This window comes from Ceratotherium simum, chromosome 17 (genome assembly GCF_057802395.1).
Source record: "Ceratotherium simum simum isolate JZ-2026a chromosome 17, ASM5780239v1, whole genome shotgun sequence".
Taxonomy (NCBI): domain Eukaryota; kingdom Metazoa; phylum Chordata; class Mammalia; order Perissodactyla; family Rhinocerotidae; genus Ceratotherium; species Ceratotherium simum.
The window spans coordinates 33,938,221-33,961,253 of NC_141916.1; the positions used below are offsets into that span (position 1 = coordinate 33,938,221).

The window sequence follows — 23,033 nt, forward strand, 5'->3', positions numbered from 1 at the left end:
TCTGTCACTGCAAGGTAGAATGCACAAAGAGTGTTTTCTTAGCTTCTTTTGTACCCAGTATACAGGCATGTGACCAAAGTTCTACCACTCAGGCGTACCCCATGAGACTTCAATAAAAAATGAGCAATTTCAAGAGTGAAACTCCACGTGGGACCTTCTTTGCTGGTGAGGGTGACGGCAGAAACTTTGGCTTTCTGGGGCGGCAGAGGTTGTGAGATGGAGTTAGCAATTCACAAGTGGCATAAGTAGGGAAGTGGAAGCAACTATAGTTTTCTTTGGTGCTTGGTGGGGAAGCAGCAGCAATGGAATTTCCTCATTAGGCCAGTTCCAGGTCACAGTTTGGGGCTTTGTTTCTGGAAGCTGAACTTCAAAGCCTGTTTCTCCCATCCATATAACCTCTTAATAAATAAACTCATTTTCTGCTAAACCAATCAGAGTCAACATCTGTTGCATAAAATCAGGAATTCAATATGAATTTAAAAAATATATAGTTTCCAAATAGACCAACAACCTGTCTAATATTTATAGAATCTTAGTATTAGCTTAGTCTCAAATTCTCTGATAAAGAGATGCAATGATAAAAATTAGTTCTTACAGGGTAAACAGATGTGACTGTTGGAGCTTTATGCATAAAAACTGAGGATTATGGAGTCTCCTGCATGGAATCTCAACTGAACCAATCAATGACAAGGGGAAGGAAAGAAAAATTACTAGGAAAAAAATATAGGATAACAGTATCTTTAAAAAGAGAAAGAACAAGAAGAGATGTACATTGGTACATCAATCCCAGAGAAGAAAAAGAAGTGCTAGTAAAACTACTGTCTTGATTATCCATTTAGTATTCCTTGTTTAAAAAAATAACAAAAATAGTCTGACAATTTAGTCAAAGACTAAGTCAGGCATGTGATTCACCCATAATCTAATGGATTTCACTCAAAAATAATGTGATGACAATAAATGACATATCTTTTTCCTCTCTATTACAGACTGGAGTTCACATATATTAAATAATTGGCCTCCCTTTAAAGAGTGAGCACAAAGCTTCCAGAGCAAGACAGGAGCACAGAGAGGTCACGTCAGTGCACATGAATCAGCACCGAACAGAATGTCAAGGACGTTTTCTCTGTTTTCATATGAGAAGAAAAATACTGCATCTCTTAGAAAATGATTTTTTCATGCTGTTTCCAAGGCACTATTAGTTACAAACCAAATTGTTATTTTTGCTAGTTTTTCAAAGGAAAGAATTGATTGCTGAGGAGATACATATGATGGAAAACAACTATACAATAAATCAAATAGATTAAATTTTAAAAATACCAAGTGTCTTTTAGTAATAATATCATCTCATTTCTACTGAAAGTTAGAGATTTTGATTGTGGAAGGAAATAAGAAAATAGTCATTTCAGGAGTTTCATTTAAAAAGCAGCACATGAAAAATAACTTGTCTCAACTATTTATATATTTGCAATATAAATCAAAGAATGGGAAGCAACAGATATTCATAAATATTCAGGATAGTTTAAAAGAATATTAAAACTATTATGGAGTGAGCCTATAATCTTATAGTCCAATTGTTTAAAGTACACAAGAGAAAGTTGTCACATTCCTAAAAGTTTTACAAGAAACTCTTACAGATGCAAAGAAATTCCTATAGCACAAAGACTGAACTGTTATTGGTCGATCATTGTATCTTTCTTATAAATGACAATAATTTCTTCTCTCTACCTAGCAAGACAGAATTAAGAATTAAGAGCCATTAAAGAGAAGTGTCAGAATGGAGTAAATACTAGGGTGATATCACTTAGCTACATTCTAAAACAGAATAAAATTAAATTAAAAAAAAATATTCTCCAAGCCAATATAGCTTCCAAATCTAACAAAATGAATGGTTTTCAAACAGAATATGTTGGGATCATGACTCAGTTTTCTTAATCTGCTACATAAAAACTTGTTTGTAATAGTGACTTGCATATTTGAATATATTTTAAAGGACTGAAAGAACTCTGACGTGTTAGTTTTCTTTTGTTTTTCTAATATCTAGAGGAAGTATAATTTTAAGAGAGTTTGGCATTAGCCTATATGTCAGTAGAAATGTGCATTAATTCCAAGGATATACCTATGAGGACTCTTTTTTTTTTTTTTTTTGGTGAGGAAGATTGGCCCTGAGCTAACATCTCTTGCCAGTCTTCCTCTTTTTGCTTGAGGAAGTGTCCTTGAGCTAACACCTATGCCAATCTTCCTCTATTTTATATGTGGGATGCCGCCACAGCATGGCTTGATGAGCGGTGTGTAGGTCTGTGCCCGGGATCTGAACCCACGAACCCTGGGCCACTGAAGGAGAGCGTGAGAACTCAACCACTATGCCACCGGGTCAGCCCCTAAGAGGACTTTTACGAAAACTAAAGAGAATAGGCTAAGGGTTTCAGTTTTAAACACTGGTGTTAATGGGCTGGATTGGACAAAAGGTACAGATAATATTACCTAGAATAATAGAGCTAGCCTGGGTTTAAAAAACAAAACAAAACTATTGTTCATTTATCACTGCTACCACATAAGCTTGTGGTGGTTTTAACTTCGCAGCCTGATTTATGTTGTGCATTTTATAGAAACTTTATGTAAAAACTTTTTCACCACCATCTAATATGGTCATGACAATTAGAAAAACACCAGGTCTATTTTTTATGTAAATCAAAAGCTTTAAACCTTGCAGGAATGAAATAATATTTGAAGTATCTAAACCAATAGGTTTTGTTAGGACACTCAAAAGTTCACAGTAGGTGAAAGATCTATTTAAAAATTATAAACTGTATGTTATACATAATTTCAAGCTATTTCCCAAGTGAGGTGTGTGTGTATGCATGCTTTCCACGTCTTTCTATTTTTCTTCCTAATTTATGTGGATGGAGAATTTATCTAATTTATCTAGATGGAGCCTGCAAAAGTATAAAGGTATATTAAAAGACTGTTAGTGGAGAAACTGAAAATCCTAAAATACTATGTGAAAAACAATGTGTAAAGTAAGTATCCAACCAGACTTGAAGAGTTACTGAGGAATCTCCCTATATGGTTTGCAGTCAGACAGAACTAAGTTAAAATCTTGACTCTCTTTTACTGATCTTGGGCAGTTATCTAATATCACTAACTCTGGATTTTCCTTGTTTGTAAAGTGCAGATACTATTTTAGGATAGTTTTGAGGGTTAAGTGAAACTATATAAATAAAGCAGCACCATATTATCTTGGACATATGTGGCATTCAATAAGTGGTTATTGTTTTGTATTTTTTTCTGACACAGAACATTTCACTAAAACAACTTAGATTCCACTTAAGTTGAACATTTCTAGGTATTCTTTTAGTGTTAAGGTCATATTAAGATAATGTTTTCTGGGATTCTATATTGCTGAATTTCCACAGTAACTTTTTCTTTAGTTGAACAAGCTCAGATCTTTCAAACACTTCTCCTAGGTTATATCCTTAATAGTTCACTCTGAAAACTCTGATTACCATGAAAATATCAACATCTTTTCCTAAATATGGAACTCAAAGCTGGGCACAGTTCCACTGTTAAAGCACGATAAGAGAAGAAGTAGTGTAACACGCGGGCTTCTGTTTTTGTGATGAGTCCTTTTCTGTACCATCAAGTATCTCATGCCCTTCTAGTTCTCTTAGCTGTTGGTTGTACCAACAGCTTAGGGTTGTACCTCTACCGGTTCTAACTACTGTGGACTTTGATAACCATCTTCAGATTTTGGCTTCATCCTAGATAGTACAATGAAACTGCTAGCATACATGAAGTTGACAAGGCCAGTTGGTGTAATATAGAGGAAAGAGCACAGGATCAAGAATAGGAAAACTCAAGTCTCAGCTATGCTATTTCTTAGATGTAACCTTGGAAAAGGCAATATTTCTATCATCTTTGATTTTCTGGTTTGTAAAATCAGAATAATCATCATGCAGGTGATTGTAAGAGTCAAACATAAAAATCTTTATTAATTTTAGTTGCTAAACAAATATATATCGTTATTATGGATCCTAGGGTGTGAGCTCTTTCTTGGTTATCTCATTTACCCTTGTGTCCTGAGCACAGTGCTCTGACTATTAAAGATGCTCAACACTTCTTTATAGAATGGAAAACACATTTATACTGAAGCTTCTCAGTACATAGCCTAGGATGGAACAGGGAAGGGCATACATAGATGCATGCTGTGTAGGTATATGGATAGATTAAGGAGCTGGCAATTTGGAAGACCATTTCATTCTTCATTTCTTTCTAAACAGTTTAATAGCTGTGGCTGGAGCAGCACAGTGAAGGCAATTGTGGGCCATTAATAAATAGTTCATGAATAAATGAAGGTCCATATATATATATGCTTTTTAACTTCTAAGGTTGGCAGAATGGTAAATCAATGTAAACTAAAAAAAATAAATCTCTCCATTTCTACTGCCCCCAATAATCCTAGCTTCATAAACCAAGACATTCTAGAATTGCAACCAAAACTAAGACATTCTAGAATTGCAATCTGAGCTTCACAAACCAAGACATTCTAGAATTGCAAGACATTCTAGTCTTGCATACCAAGAACCTAAAAATAGACTTTTTAAATAAAAATCTTTATAAATTAATTTGCTTATTTCTAGAAGAGACAAAATCCTTCGGTTTCTCACAAACTATTGTCCACCCTCTTTTAACTATATAGCCTAGTCCACACTTTAGTTTCCATTTGACTCAAATAAAAAAACCCACCCTGACCACCACAGTCTTAAGTGATCTTTTGGAATTCTATTGTCAACTATTGTCAGCATAATGCTTTTGATCTTTATTCAAAGCACAGCCATGTGTTATGGTGCCTACTATTGCTTCAGGGCATTATTTTTTGACCTTACACAATTACTTAAAGTAATATACTCTTATACTTTCCTTCTAAAACAAGACTTTTAGCTTTTTAAAGATATGGTGTTCCTGGTCCTCCACAGCTGCTTTGATCTGGTAGACACTACACAGTGCCACACAGCTAACAAAACATACACCTTGGTCTCTGCTATCCTCTTGCTCCTCTTGGCTTTTAACCTGAAACTTTTATTTCTGACCTATTCACAGACTTTTGTCCCTATTCTTTATTGCTGCATCTTATCCACAGAAGTGGTTTTCCTAATGGTTAAGAGCTCAGACTCCAGAGCCAGATTGTCACTTTCTCGCTTTGTGATTTGGTGGCTAATAATATTATTGTCAGTAATGAATATATACACACATACACACATACACTCTTAAATAATAATATCCTTACACTAGTGCCTGGAGCACGGTGAATGCTACATAAGTATTAGCTTTCATCATCATTGTTGTCATCATTATTTCAATTTTGGGGCCTTTGACAGATATCGCTTCCTCTAGGTCTGACCTCTGGTTTTTCTTCTTGACCAGCTCACTATTTATATGAGATATTCAGCTATTATGACTAAAAACTTCACTTGGTTTGGCCCATCTCAAGGAGCTATACCTAACCACAGGCCTTCAGTGACAGTATACCCCTCAGGTCTATCAATTCCTAACTGCCATGGCCTATGACTCAAAATTGACACTTTGACTTTGTTGATTTGTCTTTGATTTAAATCAACTCCTATCACCATCTAATTTTAAGAACTTTAGTATAGCGCACTAACGGAGAAAAGTAATCTGAATACTTAAGAAAAAGTTAAAACCTTTCACTGAAGAATAAAGCTAATTGTCACTGTAATAATTCAAGAAGTAACTGAGTAATTATTTACATGAACATTTTAAGTATTACACAAAAACAGAGATAAATATTTTTAGATACCAAAGGACCTCAACAAAAGTATTTACACTTATTATACTTTGATTTAGAAATTTTGTTTTCTTTAAACAAAAATGCTATCCCAAAAAACAGTTAAGGAAGAGTACATTAGGGCCGGCTCCGTGGCTTGGCGGTTGGGTGCGCGCGCTCTGATGCTGACGGCCCGGGTTCGGATCCCGGGGGCGCCCCGAGGCGCCACTTCTCCGTCCAGCGCGGGGCCGAGTCCCGCGTACAGCAACTGGAAGGATGTGAACCTGTGACGTGCAGCTATCTACTGGGGCTTTGGGGGGAAAAAACTGAATAAATAAAATCTTTAAAAAAAAAAAAAAAAAAAAAGAGTACATTAATTGCTGTACCAAACTAGTTCTTATGTGCACATGCATAAATTTTTAAGTTGGAACGTATGTTGTACTCCCTGAAACAGGAAAAATGAGATTTAATCCAAGCATTAAGCCACGTTGACAATATCTTCTCAATTACCCCACTGTTGAAGTAGAAATAATCAACAGATTTGCCTCACCAAAGTGCACATGCCAGTAAGTTCTTTCAAAATTATTCTTATGCAAGTGAGTCCAGCAAAACAAGAAAGAGGATCAAGAAGATTGTTAAAATATAAAGTGGAGGATAGCAATAAATTTTATTTTAAAGCATATTGTATTAAATAAGCTTTCAAAGAAGAATGTAAGATAGAAAAATAGTTAATTTTTTAGATCACACCTATATAAACTTTTAAAAACTACAAAACCTATCTAATTTTCTATTCTTTAGAGAGAAGGATAAATTTATGACCTAGTGAAACACCATTTGGCAAAATGATTTGTATTGGCTATTTCTAAATCCAAATATCTTTCCATTTATTTGCTGTTGCACCACTTGAAATGGGTGAAATTTTACAAATTTGGAAGGTAAATTTTTGATGGTTTGAATTAAAATACAGGTTGTGTGGCATAGGTTAAATTCTCTTTGGCATCAAAAAATGAGATACAACTGACAGCAGAGATAACAATTGAATGTGAGGGTGTATTATTCATTTTGATATACCTCCGTCAGATAAAAGCATTTTCTAATATGAGACCCTAATCAAAAGTTACAAGGGCAGATGCTGAATTGCTACTGAGCTGCTTCTTGCATAGACAACTATAGACTAGCCTGCCCCAGGTGAGTAGGAGCAAGGCCAATTAATTCAGATGAGAATGGGAGAGGAGGCTGCAGAATGCCAGAAAAGTGCCATTTCTCTACACTAATCTATAAATAATAAATAAAATAACTGCTGTGAGGCAACTGATTTATACCAAGAATTAACAACCCCCGGAGAGATTCATCAGTTGTCAAGGAAAATGTTACTCATAGTCTTAATAGATTTTAGAACTCTAAGAGACATTAGAGATTAGCTAGTCCAACTTCCATATTACGAAGAGGAGAAAAGTAAGGCACCATAGGATATTAATCACTCGTCTTAAAATCATGTTTAATTCAAGTAACCGTAGAACTGATCAGAAACTAAAAATAGTTCATGTTGGCCAAGTATTGTCTTTTAATAAATAGTTTAAGATGCAAACACTCAAGAATATTACAGCAAAACTGGATTAACTGAATCTTTTTATAATTAAGAAATTCTGACAATGCCTTGACCACAAAAACTTTCAAGTAAAGGTAATTGCTCCTTATTCTTCTCTAAAGATCTAAATTAAAAGGATCCTCTGAAGTGAAGATTATTTTCCTGGAGGTGATTTAGAAAACACAGGCCATAATTCTGGTTCTTAAGAGGAAAAAAAAATAATCTTTTATTACATTTGGACGAGATTTTATTTTTTAGGAATCACTGCTTGGCTGTGAGTAGTTGCTTGCTGAATGTTATTCACACTTCCTCCCTCACAGCAAGCTCATGTGTAACAGTCTTAACTTGTGGGATGGGTTGGAACACTTCATTCTAATCCAAGGGCCATAGGTCATTATAAACCACAAATTCTTCCTCCCAAGGGAAGTGTCAAGGGATGTGGTCCTTCCCATCTCATTTTTCTACAATCTCCTTTAGTCTAAAATAAAGTTTATGGCACTGGTGACCAGATCTAAAATATTATAATACCTTATCTGGCAATTAATAGCAAGAGGGAAATCTTTTCCAGAATAGCACCTAAGGAATTTCAATTGTTTAGTTACAATGAGGCATAATGAAAGAACAAATATTTTAAAGGGCTGACAGGAAGAGATTTTCCCCACAAGATGATTTTGATGGCCTAGAACACGGGTTGACAAACTTCCTTCTGTAAAGGGTCAGATGGTAAATACTGTACGTTATATGGGCCTGATGTTCTCTCGCAACTACTCAAATCTGCTGTTGCAGCATGAAACCAGTAAAAGAACAGTTCCTAAATGAATGGATGTGGCTATGTGTTTCAACAAAACTTAATTTACAAAAACAGGCAGCGAGCCTGATTTGACCCATGGGCTACAGTTTGCAATTCTTTATCTAGAATTTACAATGACTCAAGAGAGTTCGAAACCAAAATTTAAATTTTAATGAAATATAGTACGGCCTTCCAATGCAAACCACTACACTTGCAGGTACCTAGGTGATTCTCAGACAAATTAGATAAGTTTTTTATTCTTTCAGGTTTTCCTGTTTACCTTTTCTTCTCTATTGTATAAATTATAGTGGAGATTTCTAGATTCATTTAAAAATTAGACAATTTCTATCAACTAATACGGAAAATTTATGAGAGCTGAGGCTGCAAAACATTAGCTTTTTAATTCCATACTAAATTTGTAAATTTAATATAATAATTTTTTTTCTGGACTTAACAAGATAGATTTTACAGAGGAGTATTTTTTAAAAACTATCGTCTAGGATACATATCAGAAAGGCATTTTTATCACTGAAACACATCCATCATTAATCTGAATTATTTTTCTGGTTGATCATCTAAAAAGCTCTCCTTGTTTGGATATTTTGATTAAATACTAATTTTTGGTTATTATTCTGACTCAGACTACCAGTATAAGTACTATGTATCCAATTTAGTAAATAATTTAGGATGCAGTTTCAGTGTAAATTATAATTCACTTATTAGCACATGTATAGGAAGCCCCTTTGTCCTAAGATGTTTAGACCAGATGAATAGGGAGTACTTATAAAGTTGAGTGATATCTCTAATGATTTGATGCAAAAAAACCCTGGTAAATACCATTTAAAAGTAAAACATTTTTTCAGTTTAATTCTAGTTTTAATTCTAGTATAATCCTAATTCTAATTCTGAGTATAATTCTAATACTCAAGAAGATTAGATAACTGATTAGAAACTTGTTGATTGCAGATACACAGAAAAAGCAATGTTATCCTCTGTGGTGATTTGTGATTCCACTGCATTTTAATTTATAGCATAAGTTGTAAGTTATTTGAAAAGTTAAGCATTTGAATTTTTCATTCTGTGTTTTAAAAGTAAAAGACTGAAGATAAAGACACAGGGAAAAAGAGTTTTCATTTCAGTCTTTTAGTGAATTTGTTAAGGGTAAGATGATGTCAAAGGAAAGATAGTTTAGGACAAAAGACATATAAAGACAGGAACTAACACAACATTAGACTTCTCCCTTCAAAGATTTTTGAAAACTTCAAGAGGGGAAGATTACTTCACAGACTGGAATGCAAGCCCAGTTGGAACCAAGGTCTATAGGGCTTTTGAGGTGTCTAATGTTGAAAATCTCAAGTTGACTCTCTAGTTAAAAAAAGCTGGAGAGGAGAAAGGAAAATTTTTGTTCTGGAAAAGTGTTCTTCTCTGATGCAAACAGAAATTCATCTTACAAAGGAAGAGGTAGAGATGAGCTGCCCTAATTTAGTCTTTTGGAAAGAGACAAGAAGATCGTGAATTTGCTAAAAAAACTTTTGTTTCTTCTAAATATTATTTTATAAGCTATGAGATGTCTTATTTTTTGTGAAAATTTTCCAAGCCCAAAGATATTGATAAAAATTAACTTGAAACACTGAAATCGATTTTTGGAAAGAAGTAGTGTATAGAGAATCTTAATTTTTAAAAAGTTATATAAAAAAGAGGTCTGGTAATTAGTTGGTGCTTTCATTTGAGACATTTTATTCACTTTCCTTTTTTATGGCTTTTCTGTTTGGAGAGATTGAAACATTCAAATATTAAAAGTATTCCACAATATGTATTATTAAAAAAACTCCCAAATCCCAAAGTGGAAGTAATAAACTTTCTACTAATATACTGAGTCAGTTTTAATCTTCTGTGAATCTAGTAACAAGAATGAAATAAACTTTTAGAATCACACTGTAAACTTCAGAGGAAATAGAATGCCAAACATTAATCTGAAAAGCACATTTTTAATTAGTAAAAAATAATGCTACAAGGAATTTCTGGGTTTTTTATAAATAATATAGTGAAAATGATAATAATAATAGCACATATTTATTGAGTCCTTACTCTAGTCATTCTATTTAATTACATGTATTAACTCATAACAATTCTGTAAGGTAGGCATTAAATTTATTCTCCTTGACATACAAAGGAACAGGCATAGAGAAGTGAAACTTTGGTACAAATACAACCTAATGTCATTATTTTGTTGTTGTTGTTTAGCGAACATTTCTACCTGTGAGAACTAGTTTACCTAATACAAATGAATACTAATCCTTTAATATGATTTTCAAGAACACACAGATTAAAAGGCAGAGTTCATTGTCAGTTCTCTTAATTTACCCCACACAGGGACCAGATAACTCCTATAAAGGCATTTCTTGCTCTCATTTTAAACATTTCTATGGCAGCCACATGACTCCTTTTGATACAAAAGTTACACGAGTTTTAAATTCTTTTAAGAAAAATCTTCCATTTTCATCAAAGAAACATTAATCTAAAATAATCTTATGAATGGGTTTGCTTTGTTATATAATCTCTTGTCCAGATTTAGAGCTCAAATAAGGATTGGTGATATGTTATTAAGAAAACGTGATAAAAAAGGATACACCCACAAGATATCTTTTTTTGTGTGTGTGTGAGGAAGATCAGCCCTGAGCTAACATCCATGCTAATCCTCCTCTTTTTGGTGAGGAAGACCGGCTCTGAGCTAACATCTATTGCCAATCCTCCTCCTTTTTTTTCCCCCAAAGCCCCCAGTAGATAGCTGTATGTCATAATTGCACATCCGTCTAGTTGCTGTATGTGGGACGCGGCCTGAGCATGGCCAGAGAAGCAGTGCGTCGATGCGCGCCCGGGATCCGAACCCGGGCCGCCAGTAGTGGAGCACGCACACTTAACCTCTAAGCCACGGGGCCGGCCCCCAAGACATCTTCAATTTATTTCAAATCTATGTTCCTTCACTATTGCAATTCCTGTATGTATGCGGAAAGTATCTATAATTCCTTTGCTGAATGATGACTTTCGAACCAGATTACTTAAAATCTTTGAGGATATGACATGGAAATAGGAGTTTTCTGAGAATATATCACTTCCTGAAAAGTCAATTCACTATTTTTGGCTCAGAATTTTCTCTTCAGAAGGTTAGGTACCTATCAGGAATTTAGGTGAAACTGCTTTTAAAAACATCTTGAGGCAATGGCCTGGTGGCATAGTGGTTAAGTTTGTGGGCTCCGCTTCGGCAGCCCAGGGTTCAGGGGTTCAGATCCCAGGCAAGGACGTATGCTCCTATGCACTTATCAAGCCATGCTGTGGCAGGCGTCCCACATATAAAGTAGAGGAAGATGGGCATGGATGTTAGCCTAGGGCCAATCTTCCTCAGCAAAAAGAGTAGGATTGGCAACAGATGTTAGCTCAGGGCTAATCTTCCTTACCACACACACACACAAAAACACCACCTTGAAACAACATGCACAAAGATTTAATCCCACACAAAATGCTTCTGTGAATGGCTAATTTATCTAGAAAGCCTACCTAGCAATTTTTTACTCTGCTGACAAACTCTCCTTTGTTGAAACCTAACGGTAGCTATTGAGGAGTGAGAATTTTCTTTGTCTCATACCAAATTTGACTTCAAATTAACAGTGTGGGACTGAAGTGGTGTCAGGAGCTTCACTACACTCCTAGCCTTTTATGTAACGGCCAACTGAAGGATCATCTTACATTTTCTATTTATTTTGCCATTTTGATCACCAATTAAGTTTAGATATTATGTGTCCAATTTCCTCATATGCACTATGTTTTATGTTTCAATTTTTTATGTTATATACATGATAAATGTTATGTAATATGTTTATATTGTATATTCATACCTACTATTATGTATTATATAACCTTAATATATTACTCAGATAACATTTTATAATAAACATATAAAGAAGACATAAAATATTGTGTGAGAAAATTTATTATATAATTTATAATACGTTTATTACAGAGATTACATTAAACATCTCACCTTAAGTGTTCCTCATTTTGGATGTTATTTAAGAAGACTAAAGATTTGTTGAAAAGACTACAAATTAAGTTTGACCCGTTATTTTTGGCCCCTGCTCAGACTCACACATTCATAAAACCACATCATACTGAAATGACATTTATTTTGTAAAGCTTCAATATGCCATCTGAATTCTGACAAGCATATTCTGAATTATGTTTCTGAAATGTAACTATGGCAGAAGAGCTTTAATTTGCTAACTGTAATGAAGTCTGTTAGAACCACAGTGGTGTTAACACAGTCAGAAGGCCTAAAGGGTGCATGCAAATTTCAACACATAGTACAAGAAATTAACAAACTTATGGCAAAAAACCTAAAAATCTAGAACTATCTACTATACTTTTTTCATAAGCATAAAGTTAAATTGGAAATGCTATAAGTCATTTCTAAGAATCTAGCAAGAAATTATTCAGTGTTGCTTTTTTGTTGACAGATGGGATTTATGTTTACAGACATAACTATTAGAATATATAATTAACCAGAAAAATATTCTTAGATGGAGACTCCTAAATTAGATGACAATGGAGACTTTAAATATTTTTAAACTTCATGGTATTATATGGAAGCCAATGTTTCAGTTTATGGAAGCACAAATTAAAACTCTTCAGGAGATAACTTACCCTTTTCTGTTCTTTTACATACTCTATCAATTCATCTCTTGTTCTTTGCACTGCCTCTTCTACAGCCTTTTCACTTCTCTTCTGTTCTTCTATTATTGCTGCCTTAACAGTTTCCTGTTTGTGGGAGGGGGGAAAAAAGAGTCAGGGAGGCATGCACTATGACATATTTGTGTCCATTTTATATAAACTAAAAATTCTCTTCAATGGGTTGAGCTCATCCTGTTCAAAGTGTATCTTTACACAGGAATAAGAACCGACAAAATCTTTTGGGATCTGTTAGAGATTCCAAAGAATTCACTTTTCTAAACTGAGTGAGAGGGAAAAGAAGTGGAATAAGCCATTTATTGCAGGGAGCGCCTGACAGACTCCAATGGCTTCCTTACCAACCTTTCATTTGATGTTTACATGATTGATTGCCTTCCTGTACTTTGCACTATCCACATAAGACTTCCAAGTTGTGTTTATTCTTCCAAGAACACCCTAATGCTTTAGCTGTTTTATTCACGTTTAATTTTCCCATCTTACAATAATCAAGTGTGGTCTGGGTGGTAAGATTTACAGCTAGTTTGGTCCTCCTGCCAGGTTAAGATGTTGAGAGCTGGACACCATGAATAAGAGGTAAAAATTCCACCCTGTGTGCTAATATTTGAAATGAGAAATCTAGGGAGAAAAGTGGTACTTCTCATTTTACTGAAATAGTAATAGGTACCTAAGAGATTTCAGAATTTCAGATAAGGAGAAAGAAGATTAAAATTCTGAAAAAGCAACGTAACACTTCTCAAAAATTAGGAATATTTTCTGCCAGAATAGCATTTCATGGATTGGATGAATGCCACAAAACAAACTTCTTTAACTTCCATTTATCTATATAAGTACCATTCTTTTTTTTGGACAGGCAATCAATCAGAAAATGTCTTAAAATTTCTCAAGAGTATTTTCTTCATTCCGCTATTCTTAAGGACACTTCACCTTGTAGTTTACATACGTTTTTGTTTAGTTTTTCCCAATTAATTTTAGATAGGTATATATAACCCAGAAAATATGAAATAATATTAAGAATTTCCTATGCTGAATACATTTACTGTGGAAAATTTGAAAATACAGAAAAATATGAACACAAAACAATACACACACACACTCACACACTTGGGTATAAAGAGGATGGGGCTCAAACTGTACATACTATGTTGTAATTCTGGTGTTTTTCACTTAAAATATACTTTGAATATTTTTAAGTCATTATATATTCTTTTACAATATGATTTATATTCCACTATGGGGATGTATAATAATTTATTTTACCAATCCTAATTCATGAATATTTTGGTTATTTTTAATAAAATAAAGGAGTGATGAGCATCCATAAATACTTCTTTGTGGTGCATGTTGGATACTGCCTTAGGATCAATTCAAGAAGTAAAATCATTTTGGCCAAAGGATATAATTTTTGAGCTCTCATATAGTTTTTGACATTTTGTATAAATTTTTCCCCATAAGCAGCCCATGAAAATGGCTGTTTTCTTGCATCCTTGATTACATTTAGTATCATCAGTTTTTAAAATCTTTGCTTATTTGAGAGAGAATGACATTTAATTTTATTCTTCATTTTTAAAAGATTAGGGGCCAGCCTAGTGGTGTAGCAGTTAAGTTCACATGCTCGGCTTCGGCAGCCCAGGGTTCGCAGGTTCAGATCCCAGGCGTGGACCTATGCACTGCTCATCAAGCCATGCTGTGGCGGCATCCCACACACAAAACAGTAGGACAGGCACGGATGTCACCTCTTTTTGCTGAGGAAGACTGGCAAAAGATGTTAGCTCAGGGCCAATCGTCCTCACACACACACACACACACAAAGATTATTATGTGATATTCAGCATTTTTCATAGAAATATTAGTAATATACATATTATCTCATCATTTGCTTGATCATGTCCTATTCCCACTTTAATATTGGTATACTCATAATTTTTTGGATTCCCTTCCTAATACAAAAAATAAAGTCACCAATCTGAAAATCCCTATTATGAAGATTTGAAAATTGTTATCATTTTATTTTCAATCACTGAGTACATTAAGCTTTAGTTCCATTGATAAAATAATAGAGTACTAAGTTGTTTCCATAATTATTTGAAAAAATTAAGTTGAAAAACTACAGTATTTTGTAAAAGGAAAAAAATGAGGACAAATAAGATCATTTAAAATAAAAGCATCTACTATTACAATTCCTATTGGTTTCACACTTAGTAATTTGGATTTTGAAAATTTTCAGATCTTAGAAAGGAAAACAATATTGCATATATTACTAACCCCCTTGCAATACAACACCATCATAGTTCTGCAGTGAAGACTATGAATATTCACTTTATGTGGGTAAATTAAAAGTATAAATAGCTTCACATCAGTTCAGGTCACATTTTGCCAACAGCTGAGTTACAAAAATCCCTAGTTTTTAGGGCTTTTGGAATTTTAGACCCAGGGGGATTGCAGACCTGGATTATTTGAACGTAAAAGATAAATTCTTGTCATATTAACCAGAATGTCTATCTAGCAAGGGTTATATCAATAAATCTGACCAGACCTGTTTGGTTGAAAGCAAAAGCACCCATTTAAATAAAAAGGGATATATCCAGAAAAAACATGAAAAGTTAGCCAATATGTTCTTCAGCTGACATTTTTCGGGGGGGCTTAGAGTTTATATTACCTGCTCAGTCCACCTTTTGGAGGATCCTCCTTTCCTAATATTTGAGCTGACAAAGAACCATTTACAAAGAAAGTTTCCCTTGATTCTCTCCTCCCCAGTTGGGAGTTAGGTGACAGTCAAGGTTGTGAAATCCATCTTTAAAAACTACTTGTCAATAAACAAATTCCTTTGAATATGATACAAAAGTAAAGTTTAAGCCTTCCATTTTCTAACCAGACCAAATTCCGAATTAGCTGGAAATGATTAATAAATTTTGTGTGTCTGTATGCAAGTGCCTCTGAATATCTGCCTGCAGGTTTTGTTGAATTCCATGAGTGAACCATATTGTCGTTATGAGTCATGAGAATTAGTCTAAAATAAAATACACCTCACAAGGAATGAAGATTTAAACCAATAAGTATATTCAAATAGGCAATTCTGAAAGAGTATTTTCCAGAATATTTTAGTAATGGCCACACCATTGGAACATGGTATATTCTTAAGGCAGGATTTCTCAACCTCGGACACTACTGACAATTCCTTGCTGGCGTGGAGGTGGGTGGTATCCTGTGATAAGCGGCATACGGGGCATTTACTCACTAGATTGCCTCCAGTTGAGAACAACTGCTCTAAGATAAATAGTTTGGAGGAAAAACATCCATTAGAATACATATTATAGTTTGTTTATTAAAATATATCAGTTACATTTTTTATCATATCTTAAATAATTTTATCTAAAAATATATGCAAGAAATAATAACCAAATGATTATATAGCTAGTTTTTAAATGTAGAAGAAAGAGTTCTATATACTAATTTTTAAAAACAATGAATGACTGGCATCAGTTTCTATACTGTTACAATTACATAGGTCATGATGAATGTCATTTAAGACTAAAAGCTTATATGACATTTTGTACAAGATTTTTAAATTTCTCCTTATTGCTTAAAAGTATAGGTATATTTTAGTATCCGTTAAATCTGCAATGTATTTCAGTAATCAAAGGATCATGAACAAATAAGTGATCTGTGGTTTTTTTGTTTTTCAGTGGAATTTAGTTAAGGATTGTAAACACAGTTAAATTATTTACGGAACAAATTTCAGCAATCAACTCAATTCTGGTCTGTGGGTTGTAAACCACAGTATCAAAAATTTCCTGGGGCAACTGTGTGCTTTACTTATTTTTTGTATGCATATTATTTAATTATGTCTTATTTAAAGAGTTGCACATGGCTGTGAAAATGCACCTTAGAAAATGCGTGTTTGAATCCTAAGTAGTCAAGCTGCTTTATATACTTCCTGTGCGTTAACAGTTAAGAAAAGAAGTGAGACTTCCATTCCCACACAAATTTATGAGTTCAGAGTACACTTCCATCGGTGCCTTTCAGACACTGATGCAAGTGCAAATGAAATTTCCATATTTCAAAATCCATTTACTGTACAATTGAAAACCTTCCTCTAACCTTCAATTGGAAGTAATTAATCTGCACTGTAACGACATGCTAAATGGAAAATATTAATACAAGAACCTAATTCCATATATGCTTCTCAAGTAATGAATATGCTCAATTAAAATCATATGCTCATTGACTGATATCAATATTTGGCAGTACCTATCCATGTGAAAGACATTTTTGAAGAGGAAATATGTAGAATCTCATTACATATCAGCATTAATAAATGAGTATTTGCAACCATTTTTGATGATGGGGATACCTTTGAACCACAATTAAGCAAAATGTTACCCTTCCTAAAGAGAACTCTATTCTTCTCACTAGTAGACGTATATTACAAAAAATTATTATTACTATATTTTGAATTTCATCAATAAAAAATTTGTGAAGATTTATTTTTTTCTTGCTATATAAACACCTACATAATATTCTCAATTAAGCCTCTTGGCCCATGAAGCCTAAAATATTTACTATCTGGCCCTTTACAGAAAAAGTTTGCCAATTCCTGATTTAGGTCATGATTCTGCAAGTTGGCAATCTGGGCTGGGCTCAGCTGGACAGTTCTTTTGGCCTCGGCTGGGCTCTCCCATGTATTTGCAATCAACTGCTGGGGCTGAAGTGGCTGCTACTACTAGAATGGCCTCGGGTAGGACAGCTTGTTTCTCCTTCCTGTGGTCTCCCATTATTCAGCAGACTAACTCGGGATTTTTCACATAGCAGCTGGCCAGAGCTGCAAAAGAAAGAGTGCAAGCATGTAAAGTCTCTGAAGACATGGGCTCAGAAATGATACAATGTGACTGCAGCCATGTTATACTGGCCTGAGAAAATATGTATTATAAATTGATTTCCAAATTCTTATCTAATTGTCTAAATATCTTCTTAGTATGTTCAAAGATAGCCAGCCCTAGTGGCCTATTGGTTAAGATTTGGTACTCTCACCAGGTTCGTTTCCCCATCAGGGAACTATACCACCCATCTGTTGGTTGTCACACTGTAGCAGCTGCATGTTGCTGTGATGCTGAAAGCTATGCCACTGGTATTTCAAATACCAGCAGGGTCACCCATGGTAGACAGATTTTAGCAGAGCTTCTAAGACAGACTAGGAAGAAGGACTTGGCCACCCACTTCCAAAAAAACTGGCCATGAAAACTCTATGAATTGCAGCAGAGAACCGTCTGACACAGTGCCAGGTGAGAGGATGGTGCAAAAAGACCAGGCAGGGCTCCACTCTGCTGTACACAGGGTCGCTAGGAGTTGGAATCGATTTGACGGCACTAACAACAACAAGTGTTCAAAGACATCAGGCATTCTATTATGTTTATCTTCTTGGAGACATTATCTCCTGGATACATCTCCAAACTGGACTGGTTGCTCTCTAGGTCTGTTACATAGCTGTCTATTCTGGTATCTCCCTTGGGCATATTTCTAGAGATTCATTACATCTCTCTTGAACTGTATCTCCAGCTTTCTGAATACCATTGGATTTTTCTTTCTTGGTTTACTCCTTTGTTTTCTGTTTTGTTTTGAGGTAAAATTGGTATATAATATTATATAAGTTTCAAGAGTACATTATAATTCAACATCTGTATAAACTACAAAGTTATTACCCACAAAAGTCTAGTTACCATCCATCACCATATAATTAATCCCCCTCACCCATTTTGCCCGCCCCCAACCCCTTTCTCTCTTGTAACCACCAGTGTATTCTCTGTATCTGAGTTTGTTTTTGTTTGTTCATTCTGTTTTGTTTTTTAGATTCCACATGAGTGAAATCATAAAGTATTTGTCTTTCTCTATCTGATTTATTTCACTTAGCATAATACTGTCAAGATCCATCCATGCTGTTGCAAATGGCAAGATTTCATTCTTTTTTTATGGCTGAGTAGTATTCCATTGTGTGTGTGTGTGTGTGTGTGTGTGTGTGTGTGTCTGTGTACCACATCTTCTTTATCCACTCATCCATCCAGGGACACTTAGGTTGTTTCCATATCTCAGCTATTGTAAATAATGCTGCAATGAACATGGGGGTGCATCCATCTTTTCGTAGTCCTTTGTTTTGACAGAGGACCTCCTCCAGGAGATTCCTGAGAAAAGGCACATGGGAAGTAAAAGTTTTGATATCTCCTTTGTTTGAAAAATGTCTTTATTCTTCCCTCACAATTCATAGTTGGCTAGGTGTGGATTTCTAGCTCGGAAATTTCTGAAGTTTTAAAGGTTGTTGAGCAGTCTGATTACATTCTGATTCCTCATTATTTGCATAAATTCTTCCCTCTATGAGAACTTTTATGCATTTTCTTTATCCCTGTTTCTCAAAATTTCATGATAAACCTAGTAAGAGGTCTATCTGGAAACTCATGTCTTACAATCTAGAAACTCACGTCCTTCAATTCTGGGAGATTTGCTTTAATAAGAATAAATATAATAATTATATTATTTGCTGTATTCTATTTTCTGTTTTTTATTTCTCAAAATCCTATGATTCAGCTAATGAACCTTCTGAACTGATTGCCTAATATTCTGGTCTTTTCATTTCTGTTTTCTATTTCTTTTCTCTAGAAGACTTCTACAACTTCATCTTCTGATTCCTGTTTTTGTTTTTTTAACTTTCTACTATATTTTAAATTTCTAACCTTTTTATTTGACTTGAAAATAGCATTCTCTTTCTGTTTCATACATGCAAAATCTTCTTACCTCTGAGGAAATTAACAATAGTTTTTTTTAACTTTTCATACCTCCACAGAATCTCTGTTTTATTCTCTGCTTTTCATAAGTTATCTGTTCATACTTGACTATTTGCTCATGTTTAAAGAGTAGAGCACTAAAATGCTGAGTAACGTCTCTGTGCTTGCAGTTGTGGTTTATGGACTGTGATCTTAATAGCAGAGTCATCTGGCTGGGTTGTTTCCTTGGGGCAATTTCTGATACCAATATATTTAGGTCTTTTATCTTGGGCTGTCTAGATTCCTCAGAAAAGAGTCTTCTAATTTCCTGTCTGGTTGTCAGCATTCTGAGAGCTGGGATAGGAAAAATGGCTAAGGTTTTTAATAAGCAGCATAAAACTTTACACCTTGCTCTCCTCCCAACCCCATTTTATTATAGCACCTAGACCTTCAACTGGGCTTGCTGATCCCTGGTCCAGAGACCCTGTGTTTTACTTTTTTTCCAGAGAACTAAGCCTAGTTTTCTGCCAGGATTGGAAAAAATGAGGGGAGATCTAACTACTTATTAAACAGACTTTCAAACTTCCCTTCTATTTGAAGCTTCATCTTCATTCCCACTTCCAGAGCTATCTGATGCCACCAACTAGTAAGCCTTTTGGAGTTTCTACAACATACATTAGTCTTCTCAGCTGCATCCATTTTTAGCTTAGGCTTCTGTTTCAGTAGAGTTTTGTTTCAGTGGGGTTTTAGAAGGGAATAGACAAAAATGAGTATTCGGGGCTGACTCAGTGGCACAGTGGTTAAGTTCACGTGCTCTGCTTTGGCAGCCTGGGGTTTGTGGGTTCGGATCCGGGCATGGACCTACACACCACTCATCAAGCCATGCTGTGGCAGCATCCCATATACAAAATAGAGGAAGATTGGCACAGATGTTAGCTCAGGGCCTATCTTCCTCACCAACAAAATATATATATATATATATATATATATATAAATATATGATATATATATATATATTTATATTTATATATATATATATTTATATTTATATATATATATATTTATATATATATATGAGCATTCTATCTGTTCTTTTTAACTAGATATGTGTTAGAAAAAAAACATTAAAATTTTTATTTTGAAATAATTTTAGATTTACAGAAAACTTGAGAAGATAGTATAAGAGTTCTCATATACCTTTAATCCAGCATCCCCTAATATCAACATCTTACATAATTATGGTACATTTATCAAGCTAAGAAATTAATGTCATATAATAACATTAAATAGATTACAGATTTTATTTGTATTTCACCAGGTTTCCACTAATATCTTCTTCTGTTCTAGGATTAATCCAGGGTAAAACATTGCATTTAGACATCAAATCTCATTGGTCTCCTCTAAGCTGTGAGAGTTTCTCAGTCTTTCCTTACTATAACATTAACACTTTTGAAGAGTACTTTTCAGGTATTCTGAAGAAATTTAGATTTGTCTCTTTTTTCTCATGATTAGACCAGGGTTATGGATTTTGGGCAAGAATACCACAGAGATGAAACGTACTTCTCATTATATAGGGGGTACATGGCATTAAACATAATTTGGTGATAAACATAAACTGGTGATATTAACCTTGATCATTTGGTTAAAGTGGTATCTGCCAAGTTTCTCTAGGGTCAAGTTAATATTTTTTCCCTTTCTATAATCTATTCATTAAAAACAAACAACTAATTCCAGCCAACACTCAAGGGGAGGTGAATTAAGTTCCACCTACTGAGAGAGGAAAATCTACATTATTTTTAAGAGATATATGAATATTTTTAAACTACAGATACAGTTTCTTCAAGAGCTGTGGAATTAGCCAGCATTTCTACTTCTTCTTGCATCAGTTCTGGTAATTGTCCATTTCATCTAAGCTTTACAACTGATTGGGCTTAAGTTATTTATATTGATGTATCATCTTTAAAATTTGTACAGCATCTATGTCAAGTGACTTTACTCACTCCTCTGATAAAGTTTATTAATAACACCCCTCTTCATCAATCTTGTCAAAGATTTGTGAATTTATGTCTTTTAAAAAATGACAGTACAGTATTTTGAAACTTTCTACTCTATGTCATGAGTTTCTGTCAGAACCTTTATTATTTCTTTCTTTCTATTTTATTTGGATTATTCTGTCTTTTCTAACTTCCTTAATAAATTGGAAGTGTTGGCCCACTATTTTCCAGTCTTTTTTATTTTCTAATATAAGTATTTAAGACTATAATTTTCCTCTGAAGGACTACTTTAGATGCTTATCACAATTTTTTTAAGTAAATAACTATTTTAATAATGACTGCATTATTTTTTCCTTGTCCTTAGCTTTTTTAATTTAATTAATTAATTAATTTATTAATTTATTTTTTTGTGAGGAAGATCAGCCCTAGGCTAACATCCATGCTAATCCTCCTCTTTTTTTTTTTTTGCTGAGGAAGACCAGCTCTGAGCTAACATCGATTACCAATCCTCCTTTTTTTTTCCCCAAAGCCCCAGTAGATAGTTGTATGTCATAGTTGCACATCCTCCTAGTTGCTGTATGTGGGACCCTGCCTCAGCGTGGCCAGAGAAGCGGTGCGTTGGTGCGCGCCGGGGAGCCGAACCCGGGCCGCCAGTAGCGGAGCACGCGCACTTAACCACTAAGCCAAGGGGCCGGCCCTGTCCTTAGCTTTTTTTAAAAAAACTTTTAGACATAGTGAAATGCACAAACCTTAACTGTATGACTCAGTGGACTTTTACATATATATACACCCATTTACTCACTACCCAGATCAAGGAAGATAAGATTTATATGCTGCAGAAAGTTCTCTCATGCTTCTCCCCATCACAGATAACCACTATTGTAATTTCTATCATCATAGATTATTTTTGCCTGTTCTTAAAGGTCATAAAATTGAATCACATAGGATTTATTTTTATGGCTGGCTTTTGTTCAACATAATATTTTTGAGATTCATCCATTTTGTAGAGTGTATCATTAGTTTGTCCTTTTTATTTTGGTGTAGTGCTCCAGTATATTGTATGAATATACCACAATTTATCCATCCATTCTACTACTAATGGATATTTGGAATGTTTCCACTTGGGATTATTATAAATAAAGCACCCTTTTACATTCCTTTACACATCTTTTAGAGGACATAAGTACTAATTTCTGTTGAGTGTATACATAACTGTGGAAATGGTAGGTATCAGAATATATATGTGTTGAGCTAATTAGTAGACACTGCCACAAATGAGCAGACAAATTTATTCTTCTACTAAGAATGTATGAAAGGTTCAGTTGTTCCACATGATCACCATCAACACTTAGTACTGTCAGTCCCTTTAATCATACCCATACACAGG

General features: G+C 34.4%; 1 protein-coding gene across 5 annotated transcripts in view; it reads right to left on the reverse strand.

Annotated features, from left to right (window-relative positions):
* The window catches only part of CCDC91 (coiled-coil domain containing 91), a 361,285-nt gene that overhangs the window by 45,974 nt on the left and 292,278 nt on the right, over window positions 1–23,033 (reverse strand). For all 5 annotated transcript variants that reach the window (XM_087442627.1, XM_087442629.1, XM_087442625.1 and 2 more), the window contains one exon: window positions 12,859–12,972. In XM_087442627.1, coding sequence (XP_087298753.1) covers window positions 12,859–12,972 — 114 coding nt within the window. The remainder of the gene's footprint in view (window positions 1–12,858; window positions 12,973–23,033) is intronic.